General features: G+C 43.7%; 2 protein-coding genes across 4 annotated transcripts; both read right to left on the reverse strand.

Moving 5' to 3' along the window:
- Positions 1–3,496: 3,496 nt before the first annotated feature.
- On the reverse strand, positions 3,497–5,361 carry LOC100759531 (gamma-crystallin B). 2 transcript variants are annotated; one of them, XM_027396061.1, is made up of 3 exons: positions 5,353–5,361; positions 5,020–5,262; positions 3,497–3,772 (listed from the first exon to the last, which is right to left on the reverse strand). In XM_027396061.1, exons 1-3 carry the CDS (start codon positions 5,359–5,361, stop codon positions 3,497–3,499), a joined length of 528 nt encoding a protein of 175 aa, XP_027251862.1. The 2 variants fall into 2 exon arrangements, with proteins under 2 accessions (XP_027251862.1, XP_027251861.1); XM_027396060.1 differs by having other exon boundaries at positions 5,014–5,262.
- Positions 5,362–15,933: 10,572 nt separating this feature from the next.
- LOC100759243 (gamma-crystallin A) lies at positions 15,934–18,255 on the reverse strand. Of its 2 annotated transcripts, XM_035439233.1 has the most exons (4): positions 18,247–18,255; positions 17,907–18,149; positions 17,810–17,812; positions 15,934–16,206 (listed from the first exon to the last, which is right to left on the reverse strand). In XM_035439233.1, exons 1-4 carry the CDS (start codon positions 18,253–18,255, stop codon positions 15,934–15,936), a joined length of 528 nt encoding a protein of 175 aa, XP_035295124.1. The 2 variants fall into 2 exon arrangements, with proteins under 2 accessions (XP_035295124.1, XP_035295125.1); XM_035439234.1 differs by lacking the exon at positions 17,810–17,812.
- Positions 18,256–18,726: the final 471 nt, after the last annotated feature.

The following is an 18,726-nucleotide window of genomic DNA, read 5'->3' on the forward strand; positions in this document are numbered from 1 at the left end:
TAATGGGCTAGTATAATAGTAAAGATGAATACTCATAAGGGAGAAAACAGGAATGTTGCACTTTCCCCCAAGCTCTGCACCCTGTCATGTCCCTTAGTAATTTTAATTGTCTATTTCTAATGTCCCATGAAATGGCAAAATAATGTTTCAACAGCATCAGGCAATCCAAAGCTGAGTTTTACTAGGGTCTGAAGTCCAGCCAGAAGTTGCTTCTACCACCTGCCCCTCTGTTTCTTAGCCATTAGTGTAGCATTTGTATTCCATGTGTGCTTGGTGCAATGAACCGTAGTTATATATATGGTGATCACACAGGCAAAACTGTCTCATACCAAGAGACTGAATAGGGGACCAGTCTCTAACAGTACTCCTCTTGTTACACAGTGCAATTAATTTCCTCTTGGCGATTCATCACAGGTGATTGGGGCTGTTACTTTTGTGTTGACAGATGTCTGGAGGGGAGAGAAAAGGATATGGACTTACATCAGGAACTAACTCCATGGTAGTGTCGGGGCAGGCAAACTGGGGAGAGATCTTGCACTGAGAACACTTTCTGGGGACAATGCAATATAGCAGCTGCTGGCACTCCTAAATGCAGTAGACCTCCCGTTTCATTGTTTGGTGGGCCTTTTATAAGATTATTAATCTAAGAAAGCTTAGAGTCAAAATGGAGAAGAGGAAGGAGGGAAGAAAAAGATTTAACTTAGTGTTAGATTTAACTTAGTAGTACTTAGTGTTAGACCAGGGCATGCAGGAAATCCTGGTGTATGTTAGGCATCTAGAGTATAGAATATATAGGGTGACACTAGGATTGTCTTAGTTGTCTGCTTTATCTTAACCAAAAGAAGGGACTCCTGGGGTCTTAACTTTAAATACAGGAAGGAGGAAGTGAGTAATTGGTGGGATTAGAAGCTGGTTTAGATTACCTTTCCCAAACCGCTTTACATTGGTGACTTTATCTGTATGCCAGGGGACAGCATTTTTCTCTTCTCCTGTATTTCACAGATGAGAGGAGAGAATTTTCAAGAACAATGACCCCAAGAAAAAGACTCAGGGAAGCTGGGCATGATGGCACGTGCCTTTAATCTCAGCACTGTGTGTGTGGGGGCATTGTGCAAAGGCAGGGGTATCTCTATGAGTTTGAGGCCAGCCTGGACTACATAATGAGTTCCAAGATAGCCAGGGCTATGTAGAGAGACCCTGTCTTAAACTGCTACTGCCCTCCAAAAAGAAAAGGTTTTCAGAACAGTTCTTCTTTGACCAGAACTATCAATAATTATTAACCGGAAGTTTCTTAACTCGCCAAAGTGACCCAGTTTAGGTGCAGATTATATGCTTACTGTGTTTATTCAGTGTTTAGGTATTGAACCTGGAAGGCCCTAAAGACATGGAATGAAAAGAGACCCAAAAGAAATAAATAGCCATGTGCATATGGATAAGTACTAAGAAGAGGGGAGCGAGGAAGGGACATGAGGCACATCTGCTGAAACCTACAGCCCATATGAAATAACGCCATCTAATACTTTTTGTTTTTACTAATATTGAGGATTGAATCCATGGCCTTACACGCTAGACAAATTCTCTACATTGAGCTACGTCCACAAAACCAGGAGTCACCTAGTGTTAAATTTCTACAATCGTACTGCTCTGAAATAAATTTATACTCATGCCCCAGAACCTCTATAACAAAAACAGTTGTGTGCATCAAAGCCATATGTGAGAGATAGGTCAGGGGTTAGTGGGTAATGAGTTCTCCATCTGGGTCAGTGTGGCCCATAGGAAAATCAGTGCTCACTGGAAGGGCGTAGTTGTCCAGACCCGTGTGACAGCAACCTAGAGCAAGAAGTCCAGGGAGGGGAATGGGAACAAGAGACACGATAGATTGACCACAAGACAGGATTCTGATCAAGTGGTGAATTTTATTTTTTCCAGGCTAGCTTACATAATCAGTAGTATGGAGTAAAGGAGAGGGGGTGAAGAGGCCAAGAGTCAGGTGTTAGTTTAAGCAGGATATTAGAAAACTATAGAAGGAGGATGTTGTCAGGGTAAAACATGGGTAGTGGGGAGAGGGAGGGTTACCTAGGTGAGTGGTGGGACTCAGGAGGGTTGTTTAGGTAAGTGGTGGGGTGAGGCATGGTTGCCTAGGTAAGTGGGCCTGTGGTTATTCCTTCTGGGTGCTCATGCTTCTAGAAGCCATTTATAATCAAAAGACAGTTCTATAACCCTGTGGCTTGCCAAGTTTGGCCTAAAGATTCTTGCCAAGCTGTATGGCTCCCAACAGGAGGGTGTGATGACCCCCACTGATGAGGCAGGAGTACAGACCAAAGGCTCCTGGGAAAGACAGCTCACTCATTCCCTCTGCAGGAGACACTGGTTATGTCTGTGTGGGGAGATTTGGATGTATAACATTTCCACCCCAGGCAAGATGGCAGCTGAGCCAATTCACTAGCCTCTCAAAAGATGAGGTGATCTGATGAATTTTGATGTGAACTCAACAGATTTAGTTGTGAACTTTATGGGAAACAGCCCTATGACCTCATTTAATAACTGTGGGCTATTTTTGATGATTTTCACTCAGTAAACTCTTTTCTAGGACCCATAAGAAAAACCAGTTTAGCCAGGCGATGGTGGCACACCCTTTAATCCCAGCACTCGGGAGGCTGAGACAGGCAGATCTCTGTGAGTTTGAGGCTAGCCTGGTCTACAGAGAGCTAGTTCCATGGAAGCCAGAGCTCTTAAACAGAGAAACCCTGTCTGAAAAAAAGAAAGAAAGAAAATGAAAGAAAAAAAGGAAGGAAGGAAGGAAGGTTTTAGTACTGGGAATAATTTGACTTATCTTTAAAATTTTTCCATTATATTATTTTTATTTTATTTTATTTTGTATGTATGGGTGTTTTGCCCACATGTATGTCAATGTACTGTGTGTGTGGTGCTGGTAGACTCTAGAAGAGGGCATCAGATCACCTGGAATAGGAGTAACAGACTCATGTGGGCCTTCATGAAGGCACTAGGATTCAAGCTTGGATCCTCTGGAACAACAAATGCTTTTAGCCAGTGAGCCATCTCTCCTTTCTTACGTTTTTATTCATTTACTTGTGTGTATGGTGGGGCTATCATGTGGGTCAAAGAACAACTCTTGGGAAAATTGGTACTCTCCTTCTACTAAATAGGTCTTGGGGATCAAACACAGGACACCAGGCTTGGGAGCAGGCATCTTTATCTGCTAAACCAGGTCACCAGCCCAGTATGACTTTTCTTGATAATGTAAAGGTTTTGTTTTTTGTTTTTATCCTGCATATTTAGTCATTAGAGAATGTAGTTCCCCCTTAGAGGAGGTTGCTTCCCATCTTGAAAAGATTGTCATATTTGGCTTAGTGCCATTTTCGCTTAGGAATGCCTTAAAGATTGAAAGAAAGGCAGGACTCTTCTTGTGGTGCCAGAATCACAAGCTACATATTTTATTAGCTTCTAAAGAAGAAAAGTGGAGAATGAAAATGCTTCAGTAAAAATCCATGACCCGTCTAAAAGAGCCAACTTTGGCATTTGTAGCCCCCCAGTCAAGATATCGTCTGTACTCCCCGGGCCTCAACAGGTACTGCCGTCCCCTGTAGCTAGGCATCTCATAGAGGACCCAGCAGCCTTCCATTACATTGAGGGAGTGGATTTCACTGAGGTGGAAGCGATCTTGGAGAGACAGACAGTCGTCTGTGATCTCTGACATTTGTCCTCTGAAATCATCTCTCTCGTAGATCCTCATTCTGTAAGTGCCGGAGTGCTGGGGACGACAGACAGAGGAGGAAAAGCAAATGAGCACAGGTAGAAGCTGTTTCCAGCCCCAGCATCTCCTGCCTCAAAATCCTGAGTCCAAGTTTGCATTCAGAGAAGCATATAGCAGGGTTCAGAAGTCTCTACTCCCAAAGCCTGAAGAATCCAGAGCTTCAGTGGTCAGTCGAGAAACAAAGCTCAGGCCTCTCCTGTCTACCTTTGTGGTCCCTGACAATTAAATGCTGCTTAATAAAGCTGATCACAATTAAATATGACTTAAAAATGGAACTTATCATGTCATCTCAGTGCTTTGTTGATGACACAGCCTTTGGAAAGGTCGCATTTTATCTCTCTTGTTGAAAAGGTATTAACCTTCAGCTATTTTCTGCAAAACTTGTGTGGTGGCATTTATGTATCTATAAAGCAAAGAGTAAGCTCCTCTGACAAATAAAGGCCTGTCCTTCCCCTGTTTCTCTTTCCAAGCCTCAGTTTCAGCCCAAATCAGAGCCCCCTGCTTACAAAGGGATCCTTTCCTGTCAGTGGTAACCAGCCTGGGTGAAGTTACATTTCTGTGGCATGGCACTGTGTCTCATATCTCCCACACTCCATCTGTCTAGGAATGCTTGGGTCATTCTCGAGAAAGCATGGGTCTTGAACATTGGTTTTAGATTTGGCCTTTTTTGCTGGTGTACTCCTCAGAGTGAGCTAATAGATACTGCTCACTCCATACGAATAAAAACCAGAAGATGAGAAAAATAATCAAATAGAAATGCAAGGCCAAGCAAGCCAAGACATATTTTTAGATGAGACTAGGGGCATTCAGAGTGGTATGGTCCTAGACAAAGGTGTAGCCCAGGCTGGCCTTGAACTCTTGCCACTACCCATCCAACGCACCTGTAGTCACCCAAAGAGTAGCACATCGTGTTTATAGATTAAGAAGCACTGGATTTCTGGTTTGAAGTGGAATAAACTAAGATCTTATATGGAGGAGAATTACATTTTGAACAGGAAGTAAATGATTGTCTTCAATATCCTATTTTTCTTAATTATTCTCTGGTGTTTGAATTCTCAATGGTTATATATAATGTAAAAATGGGGACGTGAGTTCCTGAGAGATGAGATTCTTCTCTGAGGTACCCTACTGGACATACACACACACTAGGTGCCACACCCACTCTCTGTTGGCTTAGCTTAAGAAGACCTTTTAAGATAGTTTGTGTTTCCAGAGACCAGTAATAAAGGCAGAGCCACACTCACGTGGGGGATGAGGCGGCAGGAGCGGATGGAGTCGCTGAAGCCCATCCACTGCTGGTAGTCAGGGTAGTCCCCACGCTGCAGAAAGTACTGGTGGCCTTGGTAGTTGGGGCGCTCATAGAGCATCCAGCAGCCACTGTCCACTCTGATGGAGTTGCAGCGGCTGAAATAGGTCTGCAGGTTGGGGCAGTCGCTGCTGCACTCATAGCAGCGGCCCTGGAAGCTGCGGTCCTCGTAGAAGGTGATCTGTAAAGGCAGAAAGGTACCAGACATGTAAGTGATTTCTCCCAGCCAAGGATGCTTCGTGAGGACAAAGGTCAGGGCCCCAGGACTTACCTTTCCCATCTCGCTGGAGAGTAGGTAAGAGATGCCCTCGGTGCTGTGGGACTACAGGGGAGAGCCCCTGGTATATATAGCTGCCCCGACTGCTGCCTCCACAGGAAATCACACAAAAGGGCCCATTGCGGTGAGTAAGGGGATTTGCAAGCTCCCTCCCTCCCTCTGCTCGTTGGGGTTGGCTGAATGGTTTACTCTCATTCTTTCTGGTAGGTTCGGGTTGCTCTAATTCACTAAAGCTGTTGTGTTGTCGCCACCAACGAGAAAAGTCTTTTGCTCTTGTTTTGTAAAAGACTGAGCGAAGCTGTAATTCTACGCGTTTATTTTATAGCTTACTCGGCTTAAACGACTTCTCAAAGCGAATCGGATTTAGCAATGCGTGCTTCGGATTTTGTTTGTTTGCCTTAAACATTTTAGAAACAAGACTTTAAACAATAAGGAATCTTGAGTAAGAGAGATTTAAGAGATATCATCTGAGGAAACATTCTCAAAAGCATAGTTCAAATTCAAGACTCTATGGTCATTATTGTTATGTGGGGACTGTCTTCTAGAATTGTTAACTGCGGTTTGTGGTCTCTCATCTCTACCCTTGCACCCTACAACAGAACTCTGATGAGCACTAGGACCCCCGCTGTGGCTCTGACTAGAAAGAAAGCAGGTACTCTGTGTTTCCTCCATTTCTCATCTCCTTGGAGAACCTGAATCTGCCTGCTGATGTCTACCCAGAATCTGTCCCTCCTTCAAATGCCCCAAGGCTTTTCCTTTCTTTCCTTTTTCTTTCTTTCTTTCTTTCTTTCTTTCTTTCTTTCTTCTAAAGCATCCTCTCCTTTGATGAGGGGATCTCATTAAAGTAGTATAAGGAGCCAGGCAGAAATGTGCCTAGCATCCTGTCACCACCTTTCTCAGATTAGAGACATTGGACACCATGGACATCACACACGTATTATGGGAACCCTGAGGTTTCCTAGTCGACTTCAAAATGCTGTCCGGTCAGGGCAGTTTCCAGATACTTAGAATATGTTCTTTTTTTTTTTTTTTCAATATTCTTTTTCATAAACGAGTATTGACATTTCTCACTGTATGACACTAAGGCTTTGCAAAGCTATAAAACAATACATCCTTTCATTGTCTTTGTTTGGAGCAATATGGTGATTATTCATGGACATATAATATTCATTTAGCACATAAGAAGTTTACTGTTCAAGTCCCTCCAGGGCAACAATAGCCTGGAATATGTGTGGATTCCAGCAAGGATGACTGGAAAGGATCTGGGCAGTCCACTTACCATCAGGTGGCTGATAGCTTCCTCAGAGGCTGAGAACTCAGTAAGGCCTATGGTTGTTCTGTCTTTCAGACTGGATATTGCATAGTGGTAATGGCCGAATTAATATTGATCAGCAGCAGTTAGGCACAGCGTTCCTCTAAGCTACCATGGGCATGATATTTGTGAGTTCATTGTTCCAATCAGTCTGCCACATGCATAGATGGTTTAGAGTTTTTTCATTGTGGGAGTCCTCCAATAGGCATCGATATAAGATAGGATCATCTTCACACTGTGAACCTTATCTCCATGCACATGACCGATATCCTAGACCTTCTTACCCCAACCTCCCCCTTTCTTGACCCTGAATCAACTAGCAAATGACTCACCACTGCTCAGTGATTCCATGAGTGCCCTGACCTCAGGCTACTTTTCTTCACACACAAAGTGGGTGAATGACCGGGCTAGCTGTTTTGTTTGTTTAAGAAAAAAAAATGAAGATGTTTTAATATTTATTTTATCATTTTATGAGTGTTTGCCTGCCCCTATGTGTGCATACCACATGCATGCCTGGTGCCCACAGAGGTCAGAAGAGGGCTTTGGATCCTCTGGGACTGCAGTTACAGACGGCTGTGAGCTGCCATGTGAGTGCTGGGAATCAAACCCAAGTTATCTGCCAGAGCAACAAGAGCTCCTAACTGCTGAGCCAACTCTCTAGCCCACGGCTCCCTTGTTCCTCCCAGCCCCCACAAGGTTTCTCTGTAGCTATGAAGCTTGTCCTGGAACTTACTCTGTAGACCAGGCTGGCCTCAAACTCACAGAGATTCATTTGTCTCTGCCTCCCGAGTGCTGGGATTAAAGGCATGCGCCACCACTGCCCAGCTCAAGGCTCCCTTCTTTAAGGTTGCTCATTGGGAAGATTTCCCCCATTGCTGTTTTGGGGACCACCTGAGCAAGCTGTCATCATGCAATAACACTACTTTTAGTTTGAACCCACATATAAAGCCAAGTCATTAGTGAACTGAGCCTACCCTTTTCCTCCCGTCAGCTGACCATGGGGTCTCCTGCATGTTAGAATTGTGAGATAATACAATGACAGTGGCTTCAGCCAATCCCCAAGGGAACTTTAGAGCCACCATTAACTGAACAAGGGGCTGGGACTTTGTACCCCGTAATTGCTCAGTAAATGGATGTAGACTGCCACCATGGAGGGTTATAATGTAGATAACTCAGGCTTAGCAGCTTCCTTTGGCTGAAGAAAGTCCCGGAGGCACACTCAGCTTTGAGCCATCAGTGTCTGTGGGAAGCAGTGCCCTGGTCCTGAATGATGGTATGGACAGTGGACCACAGTGCTTACTCCAAGAAGAAAGTAAAGATTTATCTTGATCTTCCTCACTAAGGCAACATAGTACTATCTAGCTTGCAGGCTTCAAGGCATATAAAGCCCATTTCATATTATTGTATTATGGTTGTCTTATTTATACTATGGAGTACACCTTCTTTTCTCCCAAGCCCTCTTTTAAATAAAGTGAATGGTAACACCAACTAAGGTGATCATATTTAGTCTTTCAATGAAAGGGGTATTTTTTTTGGTGAAGAAAAACTGATGATCATGCTGGACTCTTGTTTTTGTTGGGGTGGGAGTAATGGTTTATTTGGCTTATACTTCCACATTGCTGTTTGGCACAAAAGGAAGCTGGAATACCAACTCAAGCAGGTCAGGTACCTGGAGGCAGGAGCTGATGCAGAGGCCATGGAGGAGTGCTGCTTACTGGTTTGCTTCCCACGGCTTGCTCAACCCACCTTCCTAAAGAACCCTGGACCAGCAGCCCAGGGATGGCACCATCCACCATGGGCTGGGCCCTCCCCCATAAATCAGTAATTAAGAAAATGTCTTACAACTGGATACTCTGGAGGCATTTTCTCGCCTGAGGCTCCCTCCTTTCTCATGAGAATAGCTTGTGTCAATCAGCCAGTACAGTGATGGTGTGTGAGTGCTGGATTTCTAATTCTGTAAATGTGTCACAGTAATGTTAGATTGGGGGACACTGGGTGGAGAGAAGACCAGAATTTTTCTATCCTTTTCCACTTCTCTGTAAAATTAAAATTATTACAAAATAATTTTTAATTTATCCTTTGTGTCTTTCACATCAGGCATCTCCATCCCATTAATTTCCCCATCCCTTCATATCCACCCTCTGCCCTTGCAACCTCACCTCAAAATAAAATAAAATAGAATTTAAGAGAAAAAAAAAGAAGGAAAAATCAATCTCCTCATGAAAGCTGTAGTATGACATTGTGAGTCATGAAGCAAACCCTTTTATTCATATATCTTTACTTGCACATGTTCATTGCAAAGAGTCATTGATAGGGTTCGGGGCTCCAGTTTCTACTACACTATTAATGATGGGCTTCTCACTGGAACTCCTCTTGGTAATGCTGCTGTTGCCCTATGCTGTGGAAATCCTGCAACTTTGGCTCTGCAGGACCGGTCCCTTCACATGCTCCAGCAGATCACAGATGGGGTGGATGTTGGGATGGGCCAACGCTAGGCCCTGCTTCTGGGCCTGGGTAGTTGCAGGGTTGGTCAGCTTGCCAGCTCTCTCTTGTCCTCACCACCAGAGTGAGCTCTCCTGCATTGCCCAGGTGAGCCAGGTGCAGGGCGAGTTCTCCTGCTTTCCCATCATCAGGGTTGGATCTCCTACACCTACGTCATCAGGGCCAGCTCTACTGAGTTGCCCAGGTGTAGCATAGTGTTGTAGCTGATGAGGGGCAGGACCAGCTCTCCCACCTGCCTCAGGCTTTAATGGATGGGGTGGGCAGCATCTCTCCCCCACCCATGCTACCACGTGACAGATGAGTAATGGGAACCACTCTCCCATGACCATGACTTCAGGGCTGGCTCACCCACACCTCTGCCAATGGGGTTGGCTCTATTGTACTGCCCATGTGAGGTGCAGAGCCTGCTCTCCTGAGTGTTGCAGCTGGACAGAGGACAACTTTAAGAAGTCAGTCCTCTCCTCCCACCACATGGATCCCAGGAATCAAACTCAGATTTTCAGGCTTGCATTTGTGTACACACACACACACACACACACACAAAAAAAAAAAAAAAAAAAAAAAAAACAATGAGTAAATGAGGTATAAAATTTCAAAAGGGAAAAAAAAATCAAGAATAAGGAACAGATGCTTGGAATGCAACCAGCACTAACAGAACTTGAGCCTTAAACATATCTTAGCATTAACTGTAACTCCTTGTGAAGGACTGGGTTTGGCACTTGCCTTCTAATAATAGATGCTGTTTCCTTTTGAGCATCAAGATCTATTTTCTTCCCTGCAGATGGGCATCTCATAGCAGGTCCAAGACTTTTGTGGTCTGGAGATGGGAAGATGATGCCCTTGAGAGGTGTTCCCGAATGAAGAAGCAGTCTTCAGAGAGCCCCAACATGGATGAAGCCATGCGGTACAGCTTCATTTTTGGAGCTGGCCAGCTGTGATGGAGATCAGAATGGAACAAAGTAGTACCCTCCCTTGTTCCTGTATCATTAGAGGATCTCTAACAATTTGTAAAGAAAAACGAAGGTCATATTTGTTCAGTGCCTAGAGCACGCAAATCAAAGAGCCCATCTTGGACCAGCCATGTGGATTATAATGGAAGAAGTAGATTTCCTGGAATAATCTTGGATTTTAATCATGATCTATAAAAAGCGGCTGTTGACTCTTCAGTTCATAGGTGATTGAAGGTTTGCTTTCCTGGCAGGGGTTTTGGAATCTAATATCCTGTGGGCCCCAAGGATCCAGGCTGCTTCAAAGTTCCCAGGTGTAGGGCGTCTCCAGATTAAATCCCTGCACAGCTGTCAACTCCTGATCCAAGCAGCTCGTGTGGTGACTCATGCCACCCTAATAAAAGGGGAAGTTGATACTAGGTCTTAATAAGCAGGAAGTTTATACCCTGGTCTTGTCCTCACTCTCTGAGGGGTTATGGACATATTGATTGTGACACATTCTCCACAGCCTCATGTTTTGAGAACCTTGTTCTCATGTGGTGGTGTTGCATTTATTAGGCTATGGAACCTCTTGCAAATGGGACTTAACTGAAGGAAGTATGCCAGTGAGAGATGCATTATCTCCATCTCTTTCTAGTCCCACTTCTCTGCCTCCTGACGGGTTAACATATGAGAATCGGCAGCCATGGCTTGCTCTTTCTGGTCAGTATGCCTTCCTCAGTATGATAGATTATACTCTTCTGATTATAGCTGTGCACCAAAATGAACACTTCCTTCCTTGAGGCATTTCTAGCAGGTAATTCATCACAGATGAAAAAGTATGGGAAGGTTATATTTCTGCCTCCTGTCAGTTCCTTAGCTTATACCACGTGATACTGTAGATTTGCTCCAACATCTTGCCCAAACAGTGTCAGTCCCAAAGGACCCCTGACATGTTGAAGATCAAATGAGATACTTAGAAAGAAAATGTTGATTCAGTGGTGAGAGTTGGCCTCTTTAGATAAATGAGTTACAGCAATGTCTGGACCTGAATCAGTAACCTAGGTTCACAATTTCTTAAGTTAGAGCATCAGAGACCTGGGCACAAGTGATGTTCTCAGGGTTTGGATGACCATTGGCTTGGAAGATTGTGGTGATATTTAAGCTTGCCTGAAGACCAGAGTGCAAAGCTAGCCACAACCTTGGAGGCCAGGCGGTGGGCCACAAACCTTTAATCCCAGCATTTAAGGCAGACAAAGGCAGATGGATCTCTGTGAGTTCAGGCCACCCTGGGCTATATGAGAGTGGATCTGACTAAAAGAGAAACAGTTCACACCTTTGATCTCAGCACTTTTAAGCCCAGTCCTGGGGAGGTGGAGACAGGAGTGACATGACTGGGAGGAGAGAGGAATATAAGGTGGGAGGACGCAGGAGCTCATGGAGTCTGAGGTTTGGTGGAGAGCAGTGCAGTTTGAGGAGAAGGGCAGACTGGAGATGTAGTCTGAGGACAGGATCCTCCTTCCGGTCTGAACATTGGTAGAGGTGAGAACTCTCTAGTGGCTGGCTGCTTTGCTTTTCTGATCTTCAGCTTTAACTCCAATATCTGTCTCTGGGTTTTTTATTATTAGGAGCAGTTACAATTTGTGCTACAGAAGATCTAACGCTTGGAAACAGCAGCACCTAGACTGACCTGCCCTCCTGGTCCCTTCTTTGTTGTTACAGTGGAGCTTCTGAGCGGTGGCTGTCTATGCAGAGCATGCTCGGGGAGCCATCCTTGCACACATCCGCAAATATTTTGGAGTTTCTAGTAGTGCTTTCTTAATTGCTGGAAAATCACTTAACATCCCAATCCCCAGTTTCTCCATGTATAAGGTAAGAATAACAATAAAAATCAAAGATATAATAAATTTAAAAATACATTCAAAAAACAATACCAGTGGCAAAGAAGTGTATCATTTTGAAAGAAAGAATTAGTATGAAAGAAAAATTAGTCACAGTGTTTGCTAGAGTTGGCAAGAGTGACTTTATTCGAACAAGATATTAAAGTAGGGGTTTGGGGGCTGGAGAGATGGCTCAGAGGTTAAGAGCACTGGCTGCTTTTCCAGACATCCTGACTTCAATTCCCAGAAACCACATGGTGGGTCACAACCATCTATAATGAGATCTGGTGCCCTCTTCTGGTGTGCAGACAGAACACTGTATATATAATAAACAAATCAAATCTTAAAAAAATAAAGTAGGAGTTTTGTAATGAAATGAACAAGTAGTTTGATTTGAGAGCCAATACCAAAATGAAATGAACAAGTGAAGAGGTTTGTAACCAATGATCAGGATAGCTCATCCTCTCTGTTCTTTTTCTCCTGTAGCATCTTTGGGGACAGCACATGATGGTAGGAGCAAAATGATAGCACACCAAAGGAGTGATGACCCTACTTTTTGAGCCTCTACTATCTGCTAGCCCCAACAGGCAGAGTTCCAGTCATTCCTCGTGAGAGCATAACTTCAGTTGTAGAACTGAAGCTAGAGAGAATACAGACAAGCTCACATAGCCAGAAACCAAAACTGGTTTCCTGGACTCCAGACTCTGCACGAAACTATAGGCATACCTCACCTAGAAACCCAATAAAGCCTTAACATGTCTGAGCCTGAGGGAAACATGGGACTCACTTGCCCACACTCCTTATTTTGGAAAAGGAAAATTGTGTTGCCTTAAGCTTTATAAACTAAAATGCAGTTTTCTGTATTGTTCATCTAGGATAAAATGAGATTTTAAGTTATCAAAACTGTTTTCCGTGAGACATGATGCAGACCTTCCCCCCCCTTTTTTTTGTTAAAGAACAAACACAACGACAACAAATTGTATATCATTAGTCACCTAACACAGCGGGATAACTTAGTGAATTAGCTGAGCTACCAGCAAATCACAGACTTTCTGCACATTCTACCTTGGTAAGAATCGCAGTTTTTTGATATTTGCCTTTCCTGTTTCTAATTTGCCCCACGTGTCCTTTCAGTAGCAAAGAATATTCTTAAAGAAGCTTTGTGGATTAGATGGCAAGTGTTTTTAAGACAGCTTTGACAATGCCATTTCATGTTCACAGCTCAGTATTTTCACATATGCTCCTCATCACAATGAGAAGTTATATTCCAGCATTGCACCCTTATTTAGCCATCCCCTGAGCCCTAAGCAGCCACAGATGTACTTGCTGTCACTATAGATTTGTCTGTCCTAGGTATTTCATATAACTGGATGCACTAGTGTGTGGTCTGTGTAGTCTGTAGCCTGTGTGACTGGCTTCTTTAACTTTACATACTGTCATAGCACATATTAATGCTTCATTCCTTTTAAAAATATTTATTTTTATTTTATTTGCATTGGTATTTTGTTTGTATGTATGTCTGTGTGAGGGTGTCAGATCTTGGAGTTACAGACAGTTGTGAGCTGCCATGTGGGTGCTGGGAATTGAACCAGAGACCTTTGGAAGAGCAGTCAGTGCTCTTAATTGCTGAGCCATCTCTCCAGCCCTGCTTCATTCCCTTTTTAAGGACAGATATCAACCCCATTGTAGTAGCAGATTGCACTGTGTTTATCCAGTAATCCATTGACATCTGGACGCTGACTGTGTCCACTTTCGGCCACCATTAAGAGCATTGCTATGAGCTGGGTGCTTATGGCTCACTTTTAATCCCAGCACTCGGGAGGCAGAGGCAGGTGGATCTCTGTGAGTTTGAGGCCAGCCTGGTCTGCAGAGGGAGTTCCAGGACAACCTCCAAAGCAATACAGAGAAACCCTGTCTCAAAACAAAACAAAGCAAAAACAAAAAACAAACAAACAAAAAAGACTATTATTTCTCCATAAATGCTCTTCTCATCTCTGCCAATACTCAGTTGAACATAGACACAGGGGTTTATTTTTGGACTATTAAGTTATTTTGTTTATTTATAGTTTTTCCTCAGGCCAGCACTGTGTTGTGTTGATTCCACTGAGTTGTGATCAGTTTTGAAATAGTGAAATGCAAATATTCATCCCTTTGTCTTTTCTCAGGATTGCTTTGGCTTTTCCCTGGAAATTCTCTGTGGACTTTGGAATTAGCTTGTTAATTTCTACAAAGAAGTCGGTAGGCACAGAGTATCATTTCCTGCTTCTGTAAACGTGAGGAAATAATTACACTCTCAGAGAGCTGTTCTCTTGCAACAAGACATGCTCAGTAGAAAATGCTAATATCTTACTCTATGCAATTGAGCCTTGAGAACAATTCACACCAGAGTCCAAAATAAACATGGCCTTGTTGTGTGTGTGTGTGTGTGTGTGTGTGTGGTGGGAGAGCTTAGGGTACGTACATTTTCTTCCTTTATGCTTGTATAATAACTTGAAGATAACAAAATGAATTCTTATTTTTTCTCGTCTTTTCATCATAACTTCTCTGGGACTTAGGCATGAAGTTTTTTTTTTTTCCTCTTTAAGATTTTTTTATTTAAATTAGAAACAAGCTTGTTTTATATGTCAATCCCAGTTCCCTCTTCCTCCCCTCCTCGACTGCCCCCCCACTGACCCCCTATCCCAAACCCTTTCTGCTCCCCAGAGAGGGTGACGTCTCCCATGGGGAAATCTTCAAAGTCTGTCATATCATTTGGAGCAGGACCTAGGCCCTCCCCCATGTGTCTAGGCTGAGAGAGTATCCCTCTATGTGGAATGGACTCCCAAAGTCCATTCATATATTAGGGATAAACACTGATCCATTGCCAGAGGCCCCATAGATCGCCCAGGCCTCCTAACTGACACCCACGATTAGGGGGTCTGGAACAGTCCTATGCTGGTTTCCCGGCTATCAATCTGGGGTTCATGAGCTCCCCCTTAATTACTTGTAGTTTTCAATCAAGTAATTTAGACACAGAGAAGCTAAAAAGTGACTTTTTCAGAGAAATAAGGTAGAAAGTAAAGCAACTGTCTTGGTTTTCCTGCTTAGAAAACTGTTAGTACTGGAACTGTGGATGTCTTAAGGGAACTGGACTAAACTTGTTACTGTACTAAGTAATAGAGGCAGGACAAGTGATCTGTCTCTTTAACGCATCACTTTTCCTACTAAGGTTCACTAAAGGAAGATTCTGCTTAAATCCCTTTCTTCATAACCCTTACTTTTAAAAGTATGTGCCTATGTGTATCTGAGGTGTGTGCATCTATGTATGCGCGTGTTTGCATGTCTGTGACTGTAGGTGTATGCAGAAGTCAGAAGACAACTTTGGCTATAGATATTTGCCTTCCCCGTTGTTTGAAAAGTCTCTTGTTTACTGCTGCTCATGCAAAGCTATCTGGCCTGGAAACTCCTGGGGATCCTCCTGCCTGTCTCCCATCCTATTGGATTACAGATGTGCGCCACTGATTCTGGCTTTGGGTGTTTTGAGTATCAGAATTCTGATCCTCAAGCTTGGGCAACATCTTTGCTCACTGAGCATCTTCCCAGCCCCTCGGGCATCTTTTCTTTCATACTTCCTTGTGAGATACCAGCTGCCCCATCCCTTAGCAATCCCTTGTCTTTGGTGGTGTAGCCACAGGCAGGCTCTACATTTTCTCCTTTCCCTAGGTTCCAATGGTTGCTTGTGTTCATCTTTCCTCTCTCCTGCAGACTCAGAGGTTGCCAAGGTGTGAAAGTTCCACTGTTTCCTGACTAGAGAAAGTAGGTGAGCATTCCAAACATTTTCAGGGTCAGGAAAGTTTCCTAAGATACCATTTAATAGAATTTGGATATTAAAGATAAACAAGAGCCACTTAGTGCCAGGAACACAAGTTATATATTTATTGCATGTGTGTGTGGATTATAGCAAGCAAAATGAGGCTTAGTACAAATCTATGACCCTTCTCAGAGAGCCAACTTTGGCATCCACGGCGCCCCAGTCATGGTAGCGCCTGTAGTCTCCAGGCCTGAGCAGATACTGCCGGCCTCGGTAGTTGGGCATCTCATAGAGGATCCAGCAGCCCTCCAGCACGTGCATAGAGTAGATCTCATTGAGGCGGAAGCGATCATGGATGCAGGAGCAGTCTTCTGTAAGCTCAGACACAAGGCCCCGGTAATCATCTCTCTCATACAGCCTTATCCTGTGAGAGCTGGTCTGTTGTGATGACAAACAATGAGGAACAGCAAGGATTTATATGCTTGCTATTGCAGCCTGCTTGCACCTTCACAAAACTCGGGTTTCGGGTAAATCTGTCAAATATGTTTTCCCCCAATCCTACTCCTTGTGCTGCTGTTTTAGCAATTTAGGAAATGCACTAATATAAAGCTTACCTGACCAGCGAACTGGAGTGCTTGTGGAGGAAGCGAACACCAAAAGGCAGAGGGGGAAAGCATTTACTGCCCATGGAACCCAATCCTACCAAGCTCAATTTGAAGCCATCTTTTCTACACATGATGTGCAGCAATTCTGATTTGCTTTTAATCCACATACCTTTCTGTTTCTTTCCTTTCTTTAGGAAAAAAAAAAAACCCTGCAGGGGATGGGGACTGTATCTCATGAAATCCTAATTACCTGTCTCATAAGAAACTAGTCATTAATGGCTCCTGAAGAACACAAAACCACACAAGTTGAGATCCACTGTTCTAGGTGAGTGTGAGCATGTATAGTAAAGAAAAAATATCAGTTAGAATGCACTGGAACTGACCAAATTTAATTAGCTCAGTTTCCAATGTATTTATATATTTTAAGATTGACAAATAGTATATGTGCATTTATTAGGCATAGCATGGTATTTGAAAGTAAGCACCATGGTTAAATGTACCTAATTAATATATATTTGTCCCCAGAATTATCATTTTATGGTGAGAACACATAGAATCCATTCTTTTAGCAGTTTATTGTATGTTTAAGATGTATTTATTTTTATTTTATGGTTATGAGTGTTTGCCTATGTGTCTGTAAGTATACTGCATGAGTTGTGCTTGGTGCTCACAGAGACCAAAAGAGGGCATGGGATTCCCTGGAACTGCAATTGTAGACAGTTGTGAGTCACTTGTGGGTGCTGGGAATTGAACCCAGGTCCTCTAGAAGGGTAGCCAGTGCTCTTAACCACTGAGCCATCTTTCTAGCTTCAGCTTTAGCATTTTTAAATGACTCAAATACATAGCATGAACTGCTATCAATGTTCTATACAAGTAAATCTCTAAAACATAGTTCTTCTCTCTAGCTGTAATTTTCAATTTCTGATCATCACTCCAAGACCTCTGGTCCCTTGCTCTACCACTCTAGCCTCTAGTTGGCACTGTTCTGTTCTCTATTAAGGACAGAACTGCTGCTAAGGACAGAACTCAGGGCTGAATGCTTGCTAGGCAAGTACACTACCACTGAGCTAAATCTCCAACACCGATCTCTCCCTCCATAAACCTGCTGCTTTTGAGAACAGGTGGCCTTTGTGGGTACATGCCTGGCTTATTTCTGCTAGCACAGTGCCCACTAGGTTCATCCATGTCATTGCAAATGACAGGATTTCCTTCTTTTATGGTTAAGGGTATGTGATTATTGAGTCAAGTTTAACTTTAAAGGTCATGCTATGGTTTTTTTTATATCTCCCCAAAACATTGATGTCCTTCAGTAAGAGATAATGCATTGCTGTTCATGTATGTATATATGTATGTATGTATGTATGTTTGTATGTATGTATGTATCCTTCTATTTAGGTTTGAGAGTCAGACCTTGACATACTACTTAGTGTAAGCACTTGCTGAGCATTCCTCTCAATGCTGAGTGAGTGGACACAAACTGACAAACAGGAACACCTGATATTCTCACATCAGCCAGGCTAAAGCAATACTCACATAAGGAATGGAGCGGCAGGAGCGGATGGAGTCGCTGAAGCCCATCCACTGCTGGTAGTCAGGGTAGTCCCCACGCCGCAGGAAGTACTGGTAGCCCTGGTAGTTGGGGCGCTCATAGAGCATCCAGCAGCCACTGTCCACTCTGATGGAGTTGCAGCGGCTGAAATAGGTCTGCAGGTTGGGGCAGTCGGTGCTGCACTCATAGCAGCGGCCCTGGAAGCCCCGGTCCTCGTAGAAGGTGATCTGTAAAGGAAAAACGGGTGAACATGGTCAACTGGAAGTCACATCCCCAACACAGAGGAAACACTCCGCAAACCTGGGAGGTTCTCTCTTGGCTCACCTTTCCCATCGTTGTTGACAGCAAATGATCAGTGTTGAGCGTGATGGGGACAGGAGTGGCAGCTGATATATATATAGCAGGATGGCTGCTGTGTTGGCAAGAACAACACAAAAGGGACCTGGGGGGTAATGCATAAAGGGATTTCTGTGTTCTCTCGCTTTTTCATTTGGGATCATGGGGTAGGGGGCTCTCATTCTCTCTGGCATTTTCGAGTTGTCCTCACTAACTCCAGTGAAAGGAATTAAAGTCAGCAGAGCCATTATGATCTTGGAGACAAAGGGCGTGCTTCTCATCCTATGCAGCTCTCTAGAAATACATTACATACCCAGCATTTTGCAATGTTTGCCTATAGAAAGTGCTGAGATGGAGGTCGGCGCTTCCATTTGTGGGAAGCTCATGAGAATCATATGAGTTCCGGAAGCACCCTGAGGCACCAAGGGGCAGCAGAAAAACAAACAAAACTTCTGCAATTGAGAAAGT

The sequence above is a fragment of the Cricetulus griseus genome, chromosome 2 (assembly GCF_003668045.3).
Source record: "Cricetulus griseus strain 17A/GY chromosome 2, alternate assembly CriGri-PICRH-1.0, whole genome shotgun sequence".
Taxonomy (NCBI): domain Eukaryota; kingdom Metazoa; phylum Chordata; class Mammalia; order Rodentia; family Cricetidae; genus Cricetulus; species Cricetulus griseus.

Coding starts and splice junctions, on each gene's coding strand:
- LOC100759531 (XM_027396060.1), bottom strand. Junction 3,773..5,013: donor GCCTCATCCCCCACGTGAGT/GTGGCTCTGCCT, acceptor TGTCGTCCCCAG/CACTCCGGCACTTACAGAAT.